General features: G+C 37.6%; 1 protein-coding gene across 1 annotated transcript; it reads left to right on the plus strand.

Moving 5' to 3' along the window:
- The first annotated feature begins 14063 nt into the window (after positions 1-14063).
- On the plus strand, positions 14064-18827 carry LOC143620803 (mechanosensitive ion channel protein 6-like). The gene is made up of 5 exons (XM_077092408.1): positions 14064-15853; positions 16768-16891; positions 17027-17320; positions 17408-17610; positions 18401-18827. Exons 1-5 carry the CDS (start codon positions 14064-14066, stop codon positions 18687-18689), a joined length of 2700 nt encoding a protein of 899 aa, XP_076948523.1. The 3' UTR covers positions 18690-18827.
- Positions 18828-20754: the final 1927 nt, after the last annotated feature.

The following is a 20754-nucleotide window of genomic DNA, read 5'->3' on the forward strand; positions in this document are numbered from 1 at the left end:
GGCATTTAGCTACGAACACAGCAATATCCTTTTTCATACCGGGCCACCAATAAGTTATGCGCAAATCCTTGTACATCTTATCAGCGCCAGGATGAATAGAATACCGAGATTTGTGCGCTTCACTCAGGATATCAGCGCGAAGATTCTCATCAAAGGGAATCCAGATGCGATTGAGATAGCAGAGAATTCCACTCAGATTAGGGACAAAGAGTGCTTCCGCGCCACACGCTAACTCGGCGCGAAGGTTACCATTACTGATGGATGCGCGCTGCGCGTCACGAATACGCGATTCAAGGTTGCTTTGGATCGGCGCGAAGTGAAGCTGCGTGCGCGGCAAAATACAGTTAAGCTGGCAGGGTTTTCGGCTGAGCGCATCGGCTACCACATTAGCCTTACCAGGATGATACCGGATCTCACATTCGTAATCGCTGATGAGTTCGTTCCATCGGCGTTGCCTCATGTTAAGTTCCTTTTGATCAAAGATATGCTGAAGGCTTTTATGGTCAGTGTAGAGGATACACTTAGTACCATAAATGTAGTGTCTCCAGATCTTCAAGGCAAAAACAACTGCACCAAGTTCGAGGTCGTGAGTTGTATAATTCTTTTCATGAACCTTAAGTTGCCTTGATGCGTAAGCGATAACCTTGCCTCGTTGCATAAGAACACAACCGAGACCTTGGTTGGATGCATCGCAATACACGACAAAATCATCATTACCCTCAGGTAGCGCAAGAACAGGAGCTTCACACAACAAACGCTTGAGCGTTAGAAAGGCTTCTTCTTGCTTCGAGCCCCAAATATACGGTTTACCTTTGTGCGTCAGAGCTGTTAAAGGCAAAGCGATCTTTGAGAAGTTCGAAATGAATCGCCGGTAGTAACCAGCTAAGCCCAGAAAGGAACGGATCTCAGAAGGAGAGGATGGCGTAATCCAGTTCTTGATTGCTTCAATCTTGGATGGGTCGACATGTATACCCATCTTGTTCACAACATGGCCAAGAAACTGTACTTCATCAGACCAGAATTCACACTTGGAAAGCTTAGCATAGAGCTGCTCGGTTCGAAGCTTTTGCAACACCAACCGAAGATGTTGCTCGTGCTCGGCCTTGGTCTTAGAATACACCAGAACATCATCGATAAACACAATCACGAATTTATCCAAGAAAGGCCTACACACCCGATTCATTAGATCCATGAAAACGGCGGGTGCATTGGTTAGACCGAAGGACATGACCAAGAATTCAAAATGGCCATAACGAGTTCGAAAAGCAGTCTTCGGAACATCTTCATCGCGGATGCGCAACTGGTGATAGCCAGAGCGGAGATCAATCTTCGAGAAACAAGAGGCACCTTGGAGTTGATCAAAGAGGTCGTCAATACGCGGTAAGGGATACCGGTTTTTAATGGTGAGTTTGTTCAACTCGCGGTAATCAATACACATGCGAAACGATCCATCTTTCTTTTTAACGAACAACACCGGAGCACCCCAGGGCGAAGAGCTAGGGCGAATGAATCCTTTAGCAGTCAACTCTTGAAGTTGGCTTGCCAATTCTTGCATCTCAGCGGGCGCAAGACGGTAAGGAGATTTAGCCACGGGGGAAGCACCAGGGACAAGATCAATACGGAACTCGACTTCACGAGCGGGAGGGATACCAGGAAGATCATCAGGAAAAACTTCAGGGAAATCACGCACAACAGGGATATCGCGAAGCTTCTTTTCTTCAGCAGGTTTGACCACATGGGCTAGAAATGCAATACACTTCTTCCGCATGAGTCTTTGGGCTTCGGCGCAAGACATAAGTTTAAGACCGCTGGAGGGTTTTTCGTCGTAAATATGAAGATCACCATTTTCTCGAGGAATGCGAATCAACTTCTTGGCGCAAATAACTTCGGCGCGATTATGCGAAAGCCAGTCCATACCAATGATAACATCAAAGCTTCCAAGAGGCATAGGGATGAGGTCAATCAGAAAATCGTTTTCGTTAAGGTTAAGCGTGCAATCTTTAATCACAGAGTTAATTAAAACAGTTTCGCCATTAGCCAATTCAACTGAAAAATCTTCTTTTAAATCGCTGCGCGGTCGCGCAAGCTTCTGCTCGAAGGCGCGAGAGATAAAACTTCGATCGGCGCCAGTATCAAAAAGTATAGAAGCATAAAATCCGTTAAGCAAAAATGTACCATTAACTACGTCATTATTCGCTTGCGCTTGGTGCGCGGTTATGTTAAAAGCTCGTCCACGCGTTACTTGGTTTGAAATCTGGTTCACCGGATTCGCTTGTGTGATTTGCACTTGCAGTCTCGGGCACGCGTTCCGGAAATGACTGGGATCACCGCAGTTAAAGCACGATCTGGGTCGTGGGTTTTGGTAGGTTGGTTGTGGGTTCTGCGGGTAGACTGGTGGTGTTGGCGCAATTGGATTGGCGGGAAGGACTCTACAGTTCTCAGCAGTGTGACCAGTACGGCCACATCGGTTACAAAGTCGACACGGGGTTTGGGTTGGGTGGTGAAATCTACAGGTTGGGCAAAAGGGGTGGTTTCCTGTGTAAGGTTTCTTAGTTGGCGGGGCAGGGAGTGCTGGATTGGTTAAGGCATAGTTGTGGACTATAGGGGGAGTTGGGTAGGCTGACAGAGGGTTAGGCGCGTAAACTGGGGGTTGGTATGCGGGTTGCTGGACAATGGGCGGGTTGGTAAGCGCATAGGCTTTGCGCCTGCGCTTAAGGTTGTTACGGTTTGAGGGTTCTGGTTTGGTTTCTGTTGGTTCAGGGACAGTCTTGGTGAGTGTGGTCTTTTCTGTTCCCCGCAGGAACAGGGTTCCTGCTCTGACATGGTTGTCGCTGAGCACAGCGGCCAACTCGATGGCGTCAGAGAGGGTAACTGGGTTTCTGGCCCATACAGAATCTTGAATTTCCATGGGGAGACCCCCAAGAAATTTCTCTATGGCTCGGCGGGAAGGGGTAACAAGGTGAGGGACAAGCAGGCTTAGTTCATGGAAGCGCGTCGCGTACTCGCGCGCTTCTCCGCTGTATTGCTTCAAGTTCCAGAATTCTTCCTCCAGGCGCTTAACTTCGTTGGGAGGGCAGAATTCTCGCGTAAGAATTTCCTTGAATTCCTCCCATGTCATGCTAGAAGCAGCCTCTGCGCCACGCGCATGAGCTACTCCATTCCACCATGTAAGCGCTCTGGATTCCATGACACTGGAAGCATATAGGGTTCGTCTGTCTGAGGGGCATTGGGTATGGAGGAAAGTGTTTTCAATCTTTTCGAGCCATTGGAGCATCACGGTGGCTCCTTCAAGACCTGTGAACTTTGGAGGGTTACCCGCGTTAAAGGACTTAATGTTGTAACTGGAGGTATTGTTTTGGCTCAAGGCTTGGGCTATCACGGCGGCCATTTCCTGGGAACGTTGCTGTCTACGCATGCGCGAGGCTTCTCTTCTCTGAAATCGGCGAGATAGCGGAGGCATTCTATAAAAGTTTTAATTTTAGTTAATATCTTGGTTTTATCGCAAAGTATAACTTTATAAAGCTTGGTTTCGCAAAGTTAGATACTATCAAAAGTTAAAGTAGATTAAATGACCCTAAATGCAGACTTAATAAAGGTAACAAATTCGAATCAAGAATCGACAATTCACGTATCACCATGACTTTCCGAATTCCCAATTTAAAATATACGAGCAAACGAGTATTGGAGATTGACGATTCATGTATCACCATGACTTTTCAATCTTCAATATAAAATACACAAGAAAATGAGTATTGGAGGTTGAAAATTCATGTATCACCATGACTTTTCAAGTCTCCAACCTCAGAACATAATCGTAAATGGAAATTGAAAATCAACTATTCATGTATCACCATGACTTTTCGGATTTTCAAACCCAACAAACGAATATGTAAGAAAAATCAATAAAAATCGAAATTCACAAAAATCGAAATATCGCGGAATAAAACATAAAATCATATACTGCGCAAGCGCGAGCATATTCATAAATAACGAGTAATTAACAATAAGCGCGCAAACATGAGATTTCTCTCATGCGCGAGAAGGGACTCTTAGGTATTCTAGGCCGTTACGTCTAACCACCTATCCTAAAGTCAACGAGCTCTGATACCAATCTGTAACACCCCGACCAAAGGCGGATTATACATCGGGGCGCCACATATTGTTTCATTACTCGTGACACTATTGGGTGTCAATATTTAATAAATACATTCATTCGCGCAAACGCAAAGTATAAATAAGATAACATAAATCATCACAAATTATAAATCATAATATTCGAACAGCAATAACTTGTCTTGATACATTTTAATCTAGGTCCAAAATAAAGAAAACTTCCTACGTGTCCACAAGCTCCAAAACAGCTACTGCAAACCTGAACATGTGTTAAAATAAACGTCAAACACTTGCGTGTTGGTGAGAAATCAAGTTTAATACAATACATAGATAACAATAAATCTGCGCGCAACATGTGTATGTCTGGGTTTCAACAAGGGTGTAATCAGATCGGGACCAACTCTAAGAGACAAGACTGCCAGTGCTCACAATCGACCCACGAGCTGTCCTTAAGAGCCATTTGATAATTTTTCGGTTCAATCTGGCTAATAAAGCATGAGTACAAACATTCGTTCATTATACCCGTTTCCTTAATGCTTGTATAAACACAGGTGTGCTCATTCAAGCTACTTCTGGTTTGTACACCGGAGGACACATCACCTATAACATTCTCCAAAGGATGTTCTTTGTGAATTCTCGTGGTCGGAACAGCACCGACATGCAAATTATCTTCTAAATTAGAAGAGAGCTCATCAATGGTTGTTTCTGGCTGAGAGTGAAATGGATTGATAAACTCTTCTTCAGGAGAGACTGCAGGGGAACCGATAGAATTTGATGAGGAAGGTTGACAATCATCAAATAGCTGTCTATGTGCCAAATTTTCCTCCTCATCTAGAATCATCTTCGTAGCAACACGTTCTTCTTCTTCTGTACAAAACAAATCAGGTATGTTAAAAGACTTGAAGAGCCTATCATAGTCGAAAATCCCAGGAGGTCCGATGCTCGGTCTTGGCGATCTGTAGCTCGTAATGTCGGTGTTACATACCACCTCAACCTTGCCGTTCGTTGTATTAAAGACACGCCTGTTGGGAGTCCCAACTTCATAGCCGACTAAGATTCCTTCATCGGCTGCTTCACCAAACTTTGAATGTGCCTTTAAAATTGAACACGGGGACTCGAAAGCTTCAAGTCCACACAAATTGGGCTTTCTCCCATGCATAAGCTCGTAGCATGTTTTATTAAGTCTTTTTACCGTTAAAACTCTATTCAGTACATAGCAAGCTGTAGAAACAGCTTCAGCCCAGAACACCACCGGAAGCTTCGAATCAGCCAGCATAGTTCTGGCTCCTTCAATTAAAGTTCTATTCTTCCTTTCAGCCACTCCATTCTGTTGCGGAGTATACGGAACGCTGAATTGGTGTTCAATCCCTCTTGACAGACAGAAGATCTCCATTTCAAAATTTTTAAACTCGGAACCATTGTCACTTCTGATGAACTTCACTCGTTTATCCATAATGTTCTCAACTTTGGTAATCAGATTCTTCACCATTTGAGCCGTTTCGTCCTTTGATTTCAGGAAGTATACCCACGAGTATCGTGAGTAGTCATCAGTGATCACCAAGCAATAAGTTGTACCACCTAGACTTCTTACATTCACAGGACCGAAGAGATCCATGTGAAGCAGCTCTAGTGTACTGGCAATTGAATTTACTTTCTTGGTGAGATGAGACTTCTTGTGCTGTTTTCCCTTTTTGCACGCAAGACATTTGTCTTCAAAATTGAAACTTTTTAAGGGAACACCCAACACAAGCCCATGTCTGACAATATGGTTCATCTTCCGAAGATGAATGTGCCCCATTCTCCTGTGCCACAGTTCAGATTCCGATTCGCTTGCTTTCGTCAAAAGGCACGATTCTTCCGTTGACATTTCAGTTGAACTTAAATCCATCATATACGTATTTCGATCACGTGGAGCCTTCATTACTATCCACTCCTCTGGTATTTGAAAACCAGGCTTCAACACAATCGCATCAGTCTTCGTGAAGTGTACGGTATAATCTTTATCACAAATCTGCGACACACTCAGCAGATTGTGCTTCAGTTCTTCAACAAAGTTCACATTTTCTAACGTCATCTTCCCGTTAGTTACCGTACCCCTTCCTGTTATTTTGCCTCCACTCTCACCGGCAAAACTGACTCTTGCTCCTTGAACAGGTTTTAAATCTTGTAACAAATCCTTGTTACCAGTCATGTGCCGGGAACAGCCGCTGTCCACAACCCAAAGATTATTGGAAGCCCTGTTCAACTGTTCCTGCACAAACAAAAGAGATTATTAAAATTTGGGGACCCAAGACCTCTTGGTCTTGGGTCGATTAACCTTCTTAACAGAACTCACACACCTTGGCTGACCAAAGTTAGCATTAGAAAAATTTCCACGAGTCCTAACAGGATACCTCCTTGGAGACTGATAGTGAGGCCAACCAAACCGACGTACATTAAGAGAATCAAAAGAATTATAGCATTTGGTTTGGTTATTAGTAGTGTAAAAACGAGATGTGTTTCTTTGAAAACCTGTATTATCTCTCAAATTTGAATGGTTTTCATTTTTAACATTTAAACGATTACCAAAAACCTTAGTCTCAGTTTTCGAGGGCCTCACCTCTCTGAAACGCTGCTTCAGAGGGCAATCAGCAACAAGGTGCCCTGTTTGATTACATCTAAAACAACACCTATGTTCAGCTTTCTTTTCAGCAGATGTTTTAGATGTGGAGGCAGTATTACCAACCGTACGTCTCACATAAGGTGGGACATATGGGTTGAGTGGAGTACTCCTTTTAGTTGATTTAACTTTTTCTCCACTAGTGAGTAACACTTCCTTCTCTTTTGTCTTACCCGACTTGGATGACTTATCCGAATCAGATGAGACTGGACTTGAAATAGAAATTTTAACTTTTGAGACAGGCGAACTTGTTTCGCCTTTACTAACTTCCGGTACTTTACCAGTTTCCTTAGCAGGACCTGTCTGATCAGCTACAAAATTAACAGATTCATGAACACTAGGATTGAAAGTATAATTATGGTTATAAGGTGGTGGAACCTCATGGTAACCAATTCCTCCCCTCTTAGGTGAGGAACCTTGATCACTAACGAGGTGATCAAGAATAGCAGAGGAATTCCGGAATTGCTCCAGTTTCCTATTTAGTTCCACCACTTTTACCTGGTGATCAGCAATCTGTTTTTCTTTCTCAGCGATTAACTTGGTTTTCTCTTCTAAAACCTCGTAGCTTAGATCGATCACATCAATTTTCTCAGCTAATTTTGTTTTTAAACTTTTAACGTCTTTTTCACAAGCTTTAATTTTTATTTTATAATTATTTTCTCTTGTCTTTGTGAAGTGATGATCTTCTTTCAAGGTTTTAAATTCGGCATCCAACTTAACATACTGATCAGTAATTGTAGCAAGCTGTTCAGACATGTTCTCACATTTAGTACAGATAGGTTTAGTACATACCTCGGAGTTCTGGTCATTAGCCATGAAAGCTTTTTCATTTTCAGCAGCTTTCATACATTCTTCAGCTGCAACCTTCGCCATGTGTGCCTGCTCAAAGAGTTCTCCAGAGAACATGTTCCAGTTGTATTCACCAGCATCAGACATCATGGCATTATTCCCATTGTTATTTCCACTTTGCTGTGTAGTCCTCCTCTGACTACGTTCTACACGTACATTAGTGCACTCCTTTGCAAAGTGTCAATTTTGTTGACAATTGTAACACCTCACCCTTGACTTATCAAATCCTGGCTTTCCACCTACAAACTTTCTGCCAGTCTTCTTCATGAAACGCTTCACTCTTCTGACTATCATCGCCATCTGCCACTGCAGATCCATCTCCTCCAGATCATCAGGATCGATCTGGTCATAGTCTTCTTCCAAAGCAGCAGGGTCCACAATCTTCCCTTGTATGTAGTTCTCGTAAGAAGCAATAAAAGATGCATAGAGTGCAAACTGCTCTTCAGCAGATTTGACACTCATTGGCATCTTAGTGTAGTTATTGCTTGAAGCACTGGGAGAGAAACTACTCTTGGATGCTTGAGGTTTCGAAGCACTTGATCCTCCAGCAACAAAGCAAACATCACCGTTCATGTTTACTGACACATTTCCTTCATGAGAAGAGTTAGAACCTGACTCTCCTTTGGAGTAGTAAGCAGCAGATTCAGACTTCGAACTTGAGCCTGAGTTAACTTTGGCACCATACATACCAGGGTCTTGAACCTGATCCGTTGGTGTCTCTTTACGAACCATATTAAGCTCAAAGGTTCTGAGCTTGTTTACTGCTGTCTCCAAGTCATAATTAGGAAAGTCTTTGTCTTCCCTCATTAGAACAGTGTACATTTCCCACTTCGGTGGGAGAGCATCGAGAAGCTTCTCAACTATTTCCTCCTCTCTGTAAGCAATAGAATATTTGTTCAGCTCTGTCATTAAATGATAATATCGGGTGATAATATCATCGAGCGATTCGTTCTTCAAATACTTGAAGACAGAAAACTGGGTCTTTAACAGCTTAATCTTCGAGGCACGAATACCCACGTTCCCTTCGAATCTATTCTCAAGAGCATCCCAAAGCTCTCGTGCAGAAGTGTACTTCCGGAATGTATGGAGAATCTCTTGAGGAAGAGCCATAGTAATTGCAGCATGGGCATTGCTCTCGGCCTCATACATCTTCTTCTCTTCTTCCTCCATCTTGCTGTACTTCTTTATCACATCCCGACCTTCGTATTCCATTGTCGGTGGAATATATCCATCCTGGATGCACACCCACATCTTTGCATCCTGGTATTTAATATACTGAATGAACCTATCCTTCCACGCCACAAAGTCGGTTCCTTTCATCAACCTTGGGGCCTTAGTAGCCGACCCCGCTTCAACTTCCATTTTGACTAACTCTGAGATGTTAATCGGCGACATCTTCTCGAAAACAAGAAAAAAAAAACCCGAAAAAACAAAAATTCTTCCAAACAGTACTATAGGCGAAGTTAAGGATAACTTCGCTTAAGTGTTAACTTCGCTGGAAAATCCTTAAATTCGCGTGACTTGGCGAAGTTGAGAATAACTTCGCTTAAGATAAGCGAACTTAGGAGGTAAGCGAAGTTGAGGATAACTTCGCTTAGGCGAACTTATGAGGTAGGCGAAGTTGTGGATAACTTCGCTCAACCTTATATCTTCGCCGAAACCCTACTTCCAGCGTCGGCAACTTCGCCTGAAGAACAACAACTTCGCCCGAAGAACACTGAAAATATTCAGATCTGTTTTCGACGATTTAGCAGTTTCCGGTCGGTGTGACGGCTTGAATATGACGGTATAAGGTGAGTATAACACAATATCAACGAAAACGCGTCCCGCGAATAGGTCAAACGAGACGTTTTCTACACCCGCGTGAAATCCCGAACCACACAATCGAGCCAAAGCTCTGATACCAATTGTAGGTTCCCGGACGGATCTTACACGGGATATCGCTATCTACGTAGGTGCGGAATCCCTGCGTAGGTAGTTACGAGCGTAGAATACGTAAAACAATCACACGCGATACAAACGAACACGTTATATATTATAACTTGAAACACGTCTATTACAGACTCTCGGCACGTTCACTGAACTCAACAACTGACTCCTCTCTCGTAACCTAAACAATCCGTCGGCTACAGTATATATAGACACGACAACTTCGCTCGATATGTTCAGGCGAAGTTGTCCATAACTTCGCTCGTTCAACAAGTTCGCCTAGGCGAACTTGTCGACAACTTCGCTTGTTCAACAAGTTCGCCTAAGCGAACTTGTTGACAACTTCGCTTACATACATAAACATAAACTTAAACATAATTACATTACAGACTCGATTACAAACGCTAGACTATGAACTACTGACATTTATGTACCAACAAACATGCCAACACAAACTATTTTTTTAAACGACGTTTAACGTTATAGCAATATACATAATAATTAGCAAACTCATGATATTAGAAGCAATATTTTATGGCAATAGTTTATAGCGATAAACTAATTTATTTAAATTTTATTGATTAATTAAAAGGGATGAGTCTATTCAATATTTTATGGACCTAAGCTTTTAGGTAATTTAAAAAACTTAGCTAATAAAGTGTTTGAGTATTATAAAAATAGTGACTTAGTGAGTCGGAATCCTAAAAAATATATATATAATATCAGGATTTTTTTAAAAATTTTGTACCTACCCTTAAAACCTCCCCTGCTGTTGATGGTCGATGATACTTGCTCAACTCAAATATCTTCTTTTACATCCTAACTACTATCGTTGTCATTTAGTTCTAACAATTTGGTAGCTCGTTTGAGTATCGTGTACGTCCTTCTTTGAAAGAAAATATATAAATAAGGTTTTTAACTTAAAAATGATAGAAAGAGAAAGAAACTTAATAAAACTAACAATAGATGTGATATACGAGGAGTTAATATTACTAAAATGTGATTAAAAAGCTAATAAGTTGTTGCTTTGGTTATAAAAGGTTTCAAATAGCTAAAAACAAAATAAACCAAATTTTTTAATCAAGATGCAAACAAAAAGAGATGGTCACAATTCATGAAATGAAAGAGACGCATAGGAAAATCTTAGTAGCTGAATAGAATATGATTTAAAACTAGACTCATTTGTTATAATTTAAAGCATCCATTACAAAGTTAAAAGTTGTATATGAAAGTTATACTTTACAATTTATAAATGAATACCGATGCATAACCTTACTTATTAGTAGCAAAAAAAAAAACATTTTGAAAAATAAATTAAAGATTAAAAGAGTGACGGGTGAGTGATGGGTTGATTAAAAGCTACTAATGGGGTCGGTGACTTGGTTGTCCATTATAAATACAAAGCCTTTAAACACCTGAATTTGAGATGAGGGGTTTCTTGGTTTAAGTTCTATAAACGACAAGGATTAAAAGCAATTCGTTGTTAAAAAAATTATCAAAAGCTAATGAATTATGTTTTGAAAGTTTCAACAAAATGTGATTTAGAACAAGATATAATTTACTTTAAAAATTAAACGAATAATACAATATTAATTAAAGGATTTAGACAATAATAACTATACATAAAAAGATACATAAATTCATTTATTCATGCATGAGCGTTGATAAATTGGCAGTAATGCGATTACCCACTAGAGATTTAAATTAATGAAACGTAATTAGTATAAATATAAAACAGAACTATATAATTTATAATATTATATTAACTACATTAAAAACATTATATTTGAGATCGTTTAAACTCTTGTTTTTTATATTTACCATTTCATTTTCCGGTACGAACATTATTTTATTGTTGTAATTATTTATGTAAACACAAGATTTTGTTGTCTAGTTTCAGGATTTTTTACATCTTCGACATAAGTTGATGAAGTTGTTCATTGTGACATCTTACATAAGATAAACTAAAAAATTACATCTGAATAGCCATGTCTCATCCTAATCCCATTATGTATACATATAAATGGGTACTTATCAATGTAGTAATGTAGTGTAGTTGTAGGAAGCATAAATTTTTTTATTGTAGACTCAAGTTCAATCTTTACTTACAAACTTTAGGAGCATGAGTGGCTCGATAAAGGAAGACTGAGATCTTTGTGATCTTCAGTTCGATCCTGAGGACGCCTGGGTTTACTACCAGTGGGCCTTCGGCCGGTGGGTTTTCCCCATAACTGGAGATAACTTAGAGATGCTTAAGGGCTTCGTATGGCTAGATTGTGCCAGATGGCGCTGGTCTTTTGCCATTGGACCACCTTGTACAAAATACTTGGGCGTTTTATGTTTGTTGGCCGTTTAAAAGTAAAAAAAAAGTTACTCTCGTTTTCTTCTCTGTTAAACGCTAAATAAAACTGATTATGCGGTTTCCAACTTAAAAGTTTGTTACAATTACTTTCTATTTTTCCTTTAGGGACACTATTTTGTTAATCTATTTTATTTATCTCAACACACATTTTGTTATTGTTTAAGAGATACGTGCTTAATTATTTGTTATGATCTTTTACAAATTTGACATTATTACATGAATTTACTTAATTATTTTGATATCTTAGGCATGGATAAACTTTAATGTAGATAGTCGTAATCTCCTTATATACATACAAGAAAAACTTTATTGCAAAACAAAAGTTACGTAAAAATGTATAAAACCAGTTGAACACTTACTTTTTTTTAATGTCAATTTGAATCATTAATGGTCATTGATCTATCCGATCATCTTCATTCATTTTTTCAGAAACAATGATATTTAAGATAATATATGTCGTAATATATATTATTTTTAGTAGATTTAACTAATATTTTGCTCTTATAAGACAAAATATTTTAATATAAACATACAATATGCTTTTTTTTAAAAAAAGAAAAAAACATATTTATAGTAATTGGATCCTTTTTTATTAATAAAAAATATGTTTTTAAAAATAAAATAAAATTTGGTATCTTCACTTTTTAGAAATGATTTTTTTATTAAAACTTTATAAACATATATGGGGAAATATATTATAAAATTTGGTACCACCTTTTTTATAAGTAGAAAGAAGACGTGCAATAATTTTGCACTGTTTTGTAAACGCGGCCTCCCGACAAATACAAACCAAGTTGACAACTGTACGTCCATGATCGGACCATCAACAATATACATCTAAATAATCTTTCTCCCCTTTTAAAAAGAAACCATAAAAATTTATACAAAACAGGTCCCTCAATCATCTATACTTCACAAAATCTGTATTGTTTTTCCCTTTTTAATACATTTTATTCCTTTTTCGTTAAAAGGTATGGATTTTATGACACAATGTTATTTTTTGCATTAATTTTGTCGCATAATTTTATCCAACTTTTGGTATATGTTTTTACCAAAATTATATTGTATCTAAAAAGGTATTATATTCGGTACGATTTTGTTTTTACGAAAAAGTATTTTAGAAGTAAATAAAATAAATGTATAATTTGAAAACAGTGTTGTAATGTGTCGATTTCATTTATTTATTTATCGATATGAATTTTATGAAAAATCAAGTCTCATGTTATGAATGCATTCTATATAATTTGGTATGCTAATAAAGTTAGTATCAAAATATAAATAAATATAAATAAAATTACAAACAACTATTTCAAAAGCAATAGTAAAACTATAATTTATAACAATTTCTTTATTATTTTTTTCTTTCTAAAGTAGGATAAAGGTAAAGTGGTCCTACCACATGCACCTTAACATTTCTTACTGGCATCTTCAATGTGAGCATTGGATGTAACAACTCAAAGTTTAAACTTTAGGACTTTTATTTTAAATATACTTTAGTTAAAAATAAACATACTTCATATATTTTGTTTTTATAATAAAACTTCAATGCCTCATTAATATATGAATCTTAATTAACTTATAGGAGTCAAATTTTCTAAAATTTACACCCAAATAATAATTAACAAACCAATATCACAACCTATTTAAGTTTCTACAAATCATAAATTACTAAAAGTCACAAAAGTAAAGACAATATATACTTAAAATAAAGAAACTCATTTTCATAATTTGACAAGGATATCAAAAATAGTTTTAAGGTTCAAATGGGCATAAATTGATATCATCACAAAAGTAAACACAATATATACTTAAAATAAAAAACTCATTTTTTTTAAAAATTGTCACAAGGATATCAAAATAGCTTATTGGTTCAAATATGGTTCAAACAGGCACAAAATTGATAATTGTCACATCAAAAACATCAAAGAACATCAGGAGTTTCTAGAACAAAAACAACCCAAAGGACTCAACTTACAAAACATTATAAACTCAAGGGTGTATTATCTTAGACAAAAAGCATGTCCGTTCCGTCTCTTTGTTATACTACTTTATTATAAGTAACTTTGATGATTCATCATCTGCTTCGTTTACAGTCCACCGATTAACCCATTATTTTATTCTCAAATCTCCGATTTAAACCTTTCCATTCACATGGATAAATTCAGAAAATCTTTCAACCGAACACCAACCACCACACCCACCACAAACCATCCCAGACGAACACCAAATCTTACTAAACCAAACCGATCACAAAGTCATCGACCTCGCTTCCGTTACAACCATGCGTCCGTCTACGGACTACGAAAAACAAACAACGGACGTCGAAAAGGGCATCGGCGAACACAATGCTGCTCCAAGCTCTACTGCTTCTTTGGGCTCTACTCCTCCTTCCAAAGAATTCTAGACACTACTGCTTCTTTGGGCTCCACTACTACTTCTTCCTCCAAAGAAGCAGTAGAGTTGGCAAACTTCAACTACTCAAATTACCCACCAAACAAAGTTTGGAGAGACTCAAGCTATGACTTCTCCAACGACGGAGACAAATTCGACTTCATAACATCGGATTCGGCCTCTCCGCAGCAATCCCCGACGCTGTCGAGGATCGCGGAGAGTCCGAGTCCGAACAACTACGGAATCCTAACGCCGAAAGACGTTAGGGTTTCCTTCCACGAGGAAGTGGTCGAGCCGCCGCAACAGGTTCGGCACCGGTCGAACGTCTCGGGCCGTTCGACCGGAGCTGCTGGCGGAAGCAATGAAGTTGTCATTGCTTCCGCCAACGCCTCGTTCAGGGCGAAATCGAACTTGTTGAGGACGAAAACCAAGTCGAGGCTGCTAGATCAGCCCGAGCCGGATCAGAGATCCGGCAGGTTGTCGAAATCTGGGGTTTTGAATAAAGGCGGAAGCGAAATCGACGAGGATGATCCGTTTCTTGAAGATGATTTACCGGACGAGTATAAGCAATTAAGGTATAGCAAATGGACATTGTTTCAGTTGTTTAGTTTGATCTTGATTTTAGCCGCGTTAACTTGCACACTCACACTTCCATTTTTAAAGCACAAAACCGCGTTTGATCTTGAATTATGGAAATGGGGGGTTATGCTTTTAGTTGTGGTATGTGGAAGATTAGTTTCGGGTTGGGGGATACGCGTTATTGTTATATTTATCGAGCGCAACTTTGTGTTACGAAAACGAGTTCTGTATTTCGTATACGGCCTGCGAAAAGCAGTTCAAAACTGCTTGTGGTTAACGCTGATTTTAATCGCGTGGCAATGCATATTTGATGAGAAAGTCGAAGAACGAATAAAAAACGGGAAGGATTTTTTGCCATATGTGACTAAGGTTTGGGTTTGTCTGTTGGTTGGGACGATTGTCTGGTTATTAAAGACATTGTTGGTGAAAGTACTCGCTTCGTCGTTCCATGTGAGCACGTTTTTTGACCGGATTCAGGAATCTTTGTTCAACCAGTACGTGATCGAGTCGTTATCGGGCCCACCGTTGATTGAGATTCAACATGTGCGCGAGGAAGAATATAAAATGTTGGAGGAGGTTGAGAAGCTTGAGAGCGCGGGGGCCACGTTACCGGCCGATTTGAAGGCGAATATATTTAAGAAAAGTGGGAGGTTTATTGGTACTCCGAGAACTAATGTTAACCCGCCCATGACCGGTAAAAGTGGTAAATTTTCGGAAGTTGTTACGCCTAAGAAGGTTGATGAGGGGATTACGATTGATCACTTGCATCGGTTGAATCAGAAGAATATATCCGCTTGGAATATGAAAAGGTTGATGAATATTGTTCGTACGGGCGTGTTGTCTACTTTAGATGAGCAGTTGCAGGGTGCGACCGGGGATGAGGATGAGTCTGCGGTGCAGATTACGAACGAAAAGCAAGCAAAAGTTGCAGCCAAGAAAATTTTTAACAATGTGGCTAAACAAGGCTCCAAGTAAGTTCTTGATCTTTATTTAATGTTGTCTTGATCGATTTTGTGTTCGAATATTTTCGACCGGTTGTTCGTGTTGTAACTTGTAATTAGGTTGTTCATTGGTTCGGTTTTCGGGTTTTTTGGCCAGGTATTTTATTCGGTGATACCCAAAAACCGAACCAAAACGAATTCAATATGGTTCAAACGGAACCAATTCTGGTTGGTTTTGGTTTAAGCGAGTTCAACTCCTAAGTTGGTTATCGGTTATGGTTGAAAATCTATATTCAACTTTCAAAATGTTTAACCAAATAATGAATATCTTAAATCAGTTTAAACTTTAAACGGTTTATTAGGTTAACTCGAGATCAGCTCGCTAAAAGCTTGAATTGAGTACTTTTAACATCCGAGCTGTTCTTGAGCTATCCAAGCTTGAGTCTTTGTTGTACCTTAGTTAATAAACAAGTTTGAGCCCGAGCTTCCCATATAGAAGCCTGGTTAGGCTTGCGAGCATAAACGAGCCTATTCTTAATAATTATTAATATAGATTAAAATATGATAAAAATAGCTAAGCGGTATATATTAAGTTTAGTAGCTATTATAATTATATAAACATATATAAAAGAATGGTCTTATAAAAATGATTTAATAAAATAATTATTTAATTATAAACGAGACGAGCCCAATCCAAACTCAAGCTTGAGAACTACTTACAACTCAGCTTTATTTTTAGGATCCAGAGTTTTGTCATGTCTCATGAATTTGTGATTGACAAACATAACTGAGCTTTATATGGGTCGGTTGACTTACGAAAGATTATTATAATTTTTATTATAAAAAAAATTGAGAACCAAAAACGTTAGACATGTTACCGTATAGATGGATCATTATTCATGTTGAACGTCTTTTCACCATTTTTTGTAATTTTGCTTTGACAGACGCATTTTTTTAGAGGATTTGATGCGTTTTTTGAGAGAGGATGAAGCTTTGAAAGCAATACGGCTCTTTGATGGAGAATGTGAAACAAAAGGAATTAGCAAAGGAGCTCTCAAAAACTGGGTGGTACGAATGTTTCCAATCGTGTTTATTTAAGTTTAATAAAATTAATATTATTTTAAACTTACCCATTTAACTCGTTAGGGATTAACCATAACCTGAATAAGATATTTGAAAAATAATATGTTATTTCTCTTTCAGGTTAATGTATTCCGAGAGCGAAGAGCGCTTGCATTATCTCTCAATGACACAAAGACAGCTGTAAACAAACTTCATCAAATGTTAAACGTGGTTGTCGGGATCTTAATTATTGTTATTTGGCTTCTTATACTTAAATTGGCAACCACACATTTCTTTATATTCCTAAGTTCACAGCTGCTTCTGGTCGTGTTCGTGTTTGGTAACACGTGCAAGACAACTTTCGAGGCCATTATTTTCTTGTTCGTGATGCACCCGTTTGATGTCGGTGATCGTTGTGAAATTGACAGTGTTCATGTAAACATTTAATCATAATTTATTTTGAAGATTAAATTTTGACTCGTGTACTTATGATCATGTTTATTTTGATGATTTTTATTGTAGATGGTAGTGGAGGAGATGAATATATTAACGACGGTTTTCTTGAGGTTTGACAATCAGAAAATTATATACCCGAACAGCGTGTTGGCCACGAAACCGATTGCTAATTACTATCGTAGTCCGGATATGGGAGATGCTATCGATTTCTGTATACATGTATCGACTCCTGTAGAAAAGATTTCTTTGATGAAAGAAAGGATTACAAGGTACCTGCTTGTTTTATTTTAGTGACAGTTCTTTTCCATAAAATTACCTAATGCGGGATGTAGGGGTGGCAAATGTGGCCCATGGGTTGATTGGGTTGTAATAAAATGTATATAATGGGTTAGAATGGGTCAAGCTAAAAAAAGAAAATGATTGAAATAGGTCAAAACGGGTTGACATTTCTTGATTTTTTTTTTATTTTTTTTTTGTGGAACGAGAAAAACGGAGGAAGCTTTTTTAGTTTTTTTACATTTTAAGGTTTTGATTTATATTTCGAGTTATGATTTTTTAATTATTTTTTTTGAATATTTTAGTGAGGGGTTTCTGAAATCTCCACCCATTTCAAAAACCCCTCAATAAAAAATTAATTAAAAAATCATAACTCGAAATATAAATCAAAAACTAAAAAAGTAAAAAAAAATAAAAAGTTTCCTCCGTTTTTCTCGTTCCATAAAAAAAACTCAAGAAATGTCAACCCGTTTTGACCCATTTCAATCATTTTTTTTAGCTTGACCCCCCATTATATACATTTTATTACAACCCATGGGTCACATTTGCCACCCCTAGCAGGAGGGTATTCGGGTATGATATTAATTATAAAAATGTTCATGGGTTTGAGGCAGGTATGGTATTAGGGGGTGATAACGGTCTGACTACTCGAAAAGATTCATACCCGTTTTATATGTATCGAAACTGAATATATTAGTATATCATTAACGAGTATACTAGATGCACGCACGATAAAAAACGCGTTCTATATTAATGGTCTGAACGGCTTTGTTATTATTTCAGCTATATTGAGAACAAGAGTGATCATTGGTACCCGGCACCTACGATTGTTCTGAGGGACGTTGAAGACTTGAACCGGCTAAAGATCTCGGTATGGATATCACACCGTATGAACTTCCAAGACATGGGTGAAAGGTGGAAACGTCGAGCTCTTTTAGTTGAGGAAATGATTAAAGTCTTTAGAGACCTTGATATTGAATACCGCATGCTACCTGTTGATGTTAATGTCCGCAACATGCCGTCTTTGGCCTCAAACCGGCTTCCCTCGACTTGGACCGCATGCACGAATTAATTAATCATTCATTTAGACACTTGGAACTCGTTTTCGTTATGTTTTACTCTTTGCTTTTGTTACATGGTAGAATAATACTAGATAGATATGTAAATACCTCGTTATATAAGATTCTTGAAAGAATAGGATCTTCGGTGATAGTACATTTTATTCAGTCCATTTGTTTTGTTTCTTGCGGTTTTGTGGATCGTAAATGGTAAATGGCGAATGAAGGATTAAGCAGATGGAGCAAGATTGTGTGGTGGTTTTTTTTGCATATATGTTAATTTGTTGCTTTTAGTGCAAGCTTGGGCTCAGCTTGGTTTCAAACCGAGCTGAAAAACTGAGCTGCTTGGTTTAAACATATGTATTTCAAAATCCAAGCAAACCGAGCTGCCTTCGTCTCGGGCTTAGCTTGTTTACTAACCCGAACAATACATGTGTTTGTTCAATAAATGAATGGTTCTTTATGGTTTTTTTTCCAATAGAATTTTAAAAGGGATGAGACGAATAAAAATTTCATTTTAACTATTTTCTTGTATTTTACAAATTAAAAAAAACAAATGATTTATTTAGTGGGTGTTTGGAATTCTTTATTTTTATCAACTTATAACTTATAAACTTTTTAAAAAGTTAATAAGTTATATAATGCGTTTGGCAAACCATAAGGCCTTAAGGATTTTAACTTATAGAGAATGCAAAATAAAGGGGTTTTAAAAAGTTAGGAATCTGTAACTTATTAACTTAATGGGTTTGATTAACTATTGCACCCCTATAATCCTCAAAATCCATTACACTTCTTTTTAAAAAAGAGTGTGTTTTTTAGTCATTTTGGTTTTCCCCAATACATAAGCTAATCCAAACATTTTTTAAAAAACTTCTTTTAAAAAATTCATAAGCTAATAAGTCCTTTAAACAAAAAGTCATTTTTCACTTAAATAATAAGCAATCCCAAACACTAGCCAACAAATCAAATCAACTCGCGTTTTTTTTACTAGTGAACTAGATTGATCTCAAACATTTATATATGAGAAAACGGACTTAGAGCCAAATCAACTCGACTTTCTAAACGAGCATGTTGCCTTCAACTCAAACTCAGAAAAACACTTATTCAAACTAGGGAGATGACAAATCAACTCAAGTTTTGTACGGTGAGATGCCTTGAGCTCGGACTCGGCTTGGGCATTTATACGTGCTAGTGAGCTTGAGTGAAATCAACTTGAAATTTCAACACTTGGTTTTTCTCTTTAATCTCCCTTATTTCTTTTCATGTCTTTCCTACAACTCCATTTTTGAGAACCTTTCTAGTTACAAATAGTGAACACACAAAAATATTACAAACTTTGCTTAATTAGGATCAAGTATGACTTTGACTAGCAATTGAAACAAACTTCAGTCAATTACAAATTACTATAGGTAATGCTGTAAAAGTAAGTCTAGAAAGTCGAGTACTCATCAAGTAATCGCTACAGGGTATATATGACGTCAATGTGACTTTCTTTAACTCCGCTTAGTTACTAAGAATCAATCATATGTGATTAGCCTCAGTCAGAATCAGATCTAGTCGTTCTAATTAGACCGATTTGACTCAAAAACAAAAATAAAATATAATTCGTATTTTTTATAATATTAGAGAACGAATATCATTTTTTTAATTAATATTTAGCAAGTTTTAGAATAATTTAGTATTTAAAAAATGTATTTTCTCTTATTTATATTGATGTTTACTTAATTTGTTATAAGTATTAGTTAACTTATGACATTTGACATATATATGGTATCCAAAATCATTTTTATTTATATTTACCATTCCTTTCTATAAATGTCTATTCATGTCTCCCTTGTTATTGTTACACCATTGGAATCCTGTACAAAGATTTTTTTTTTTTTTTTTAAAGTTTGTGGTCCATTAGTGAAGTCTCTTTCTTTAATTTGTGATCGTTGGTGTGCCTTGAAGGAGAACTTAATCCAAAATATAAAGTGATTGATTTGGTCATGTTATTCGCATAATAAAAGAAGAGTTTGGTTCCATGTTGTAATTCACTAATTTTTTTGACTTAATATTCTACCCTTTGCTCCACTAAAG

Source organism: Bidens hawaiensis, unplaced genomic scaffold (assembly GCF_021521415.1).
Source record: "Bidens hawaiensis isolate Kalapana, Puna unplaced genomic scaffold, B.hawaiensis_p1.1 tig00002717_1, whole genome shotgun sequence".
Classification (NCBI taxonomy): Eukaryota; Viridiplantae; Streptophyta; class Magnoliopsida; order Asterales; family Asteraceae; genus Bidens; species Bidens hawaiensis.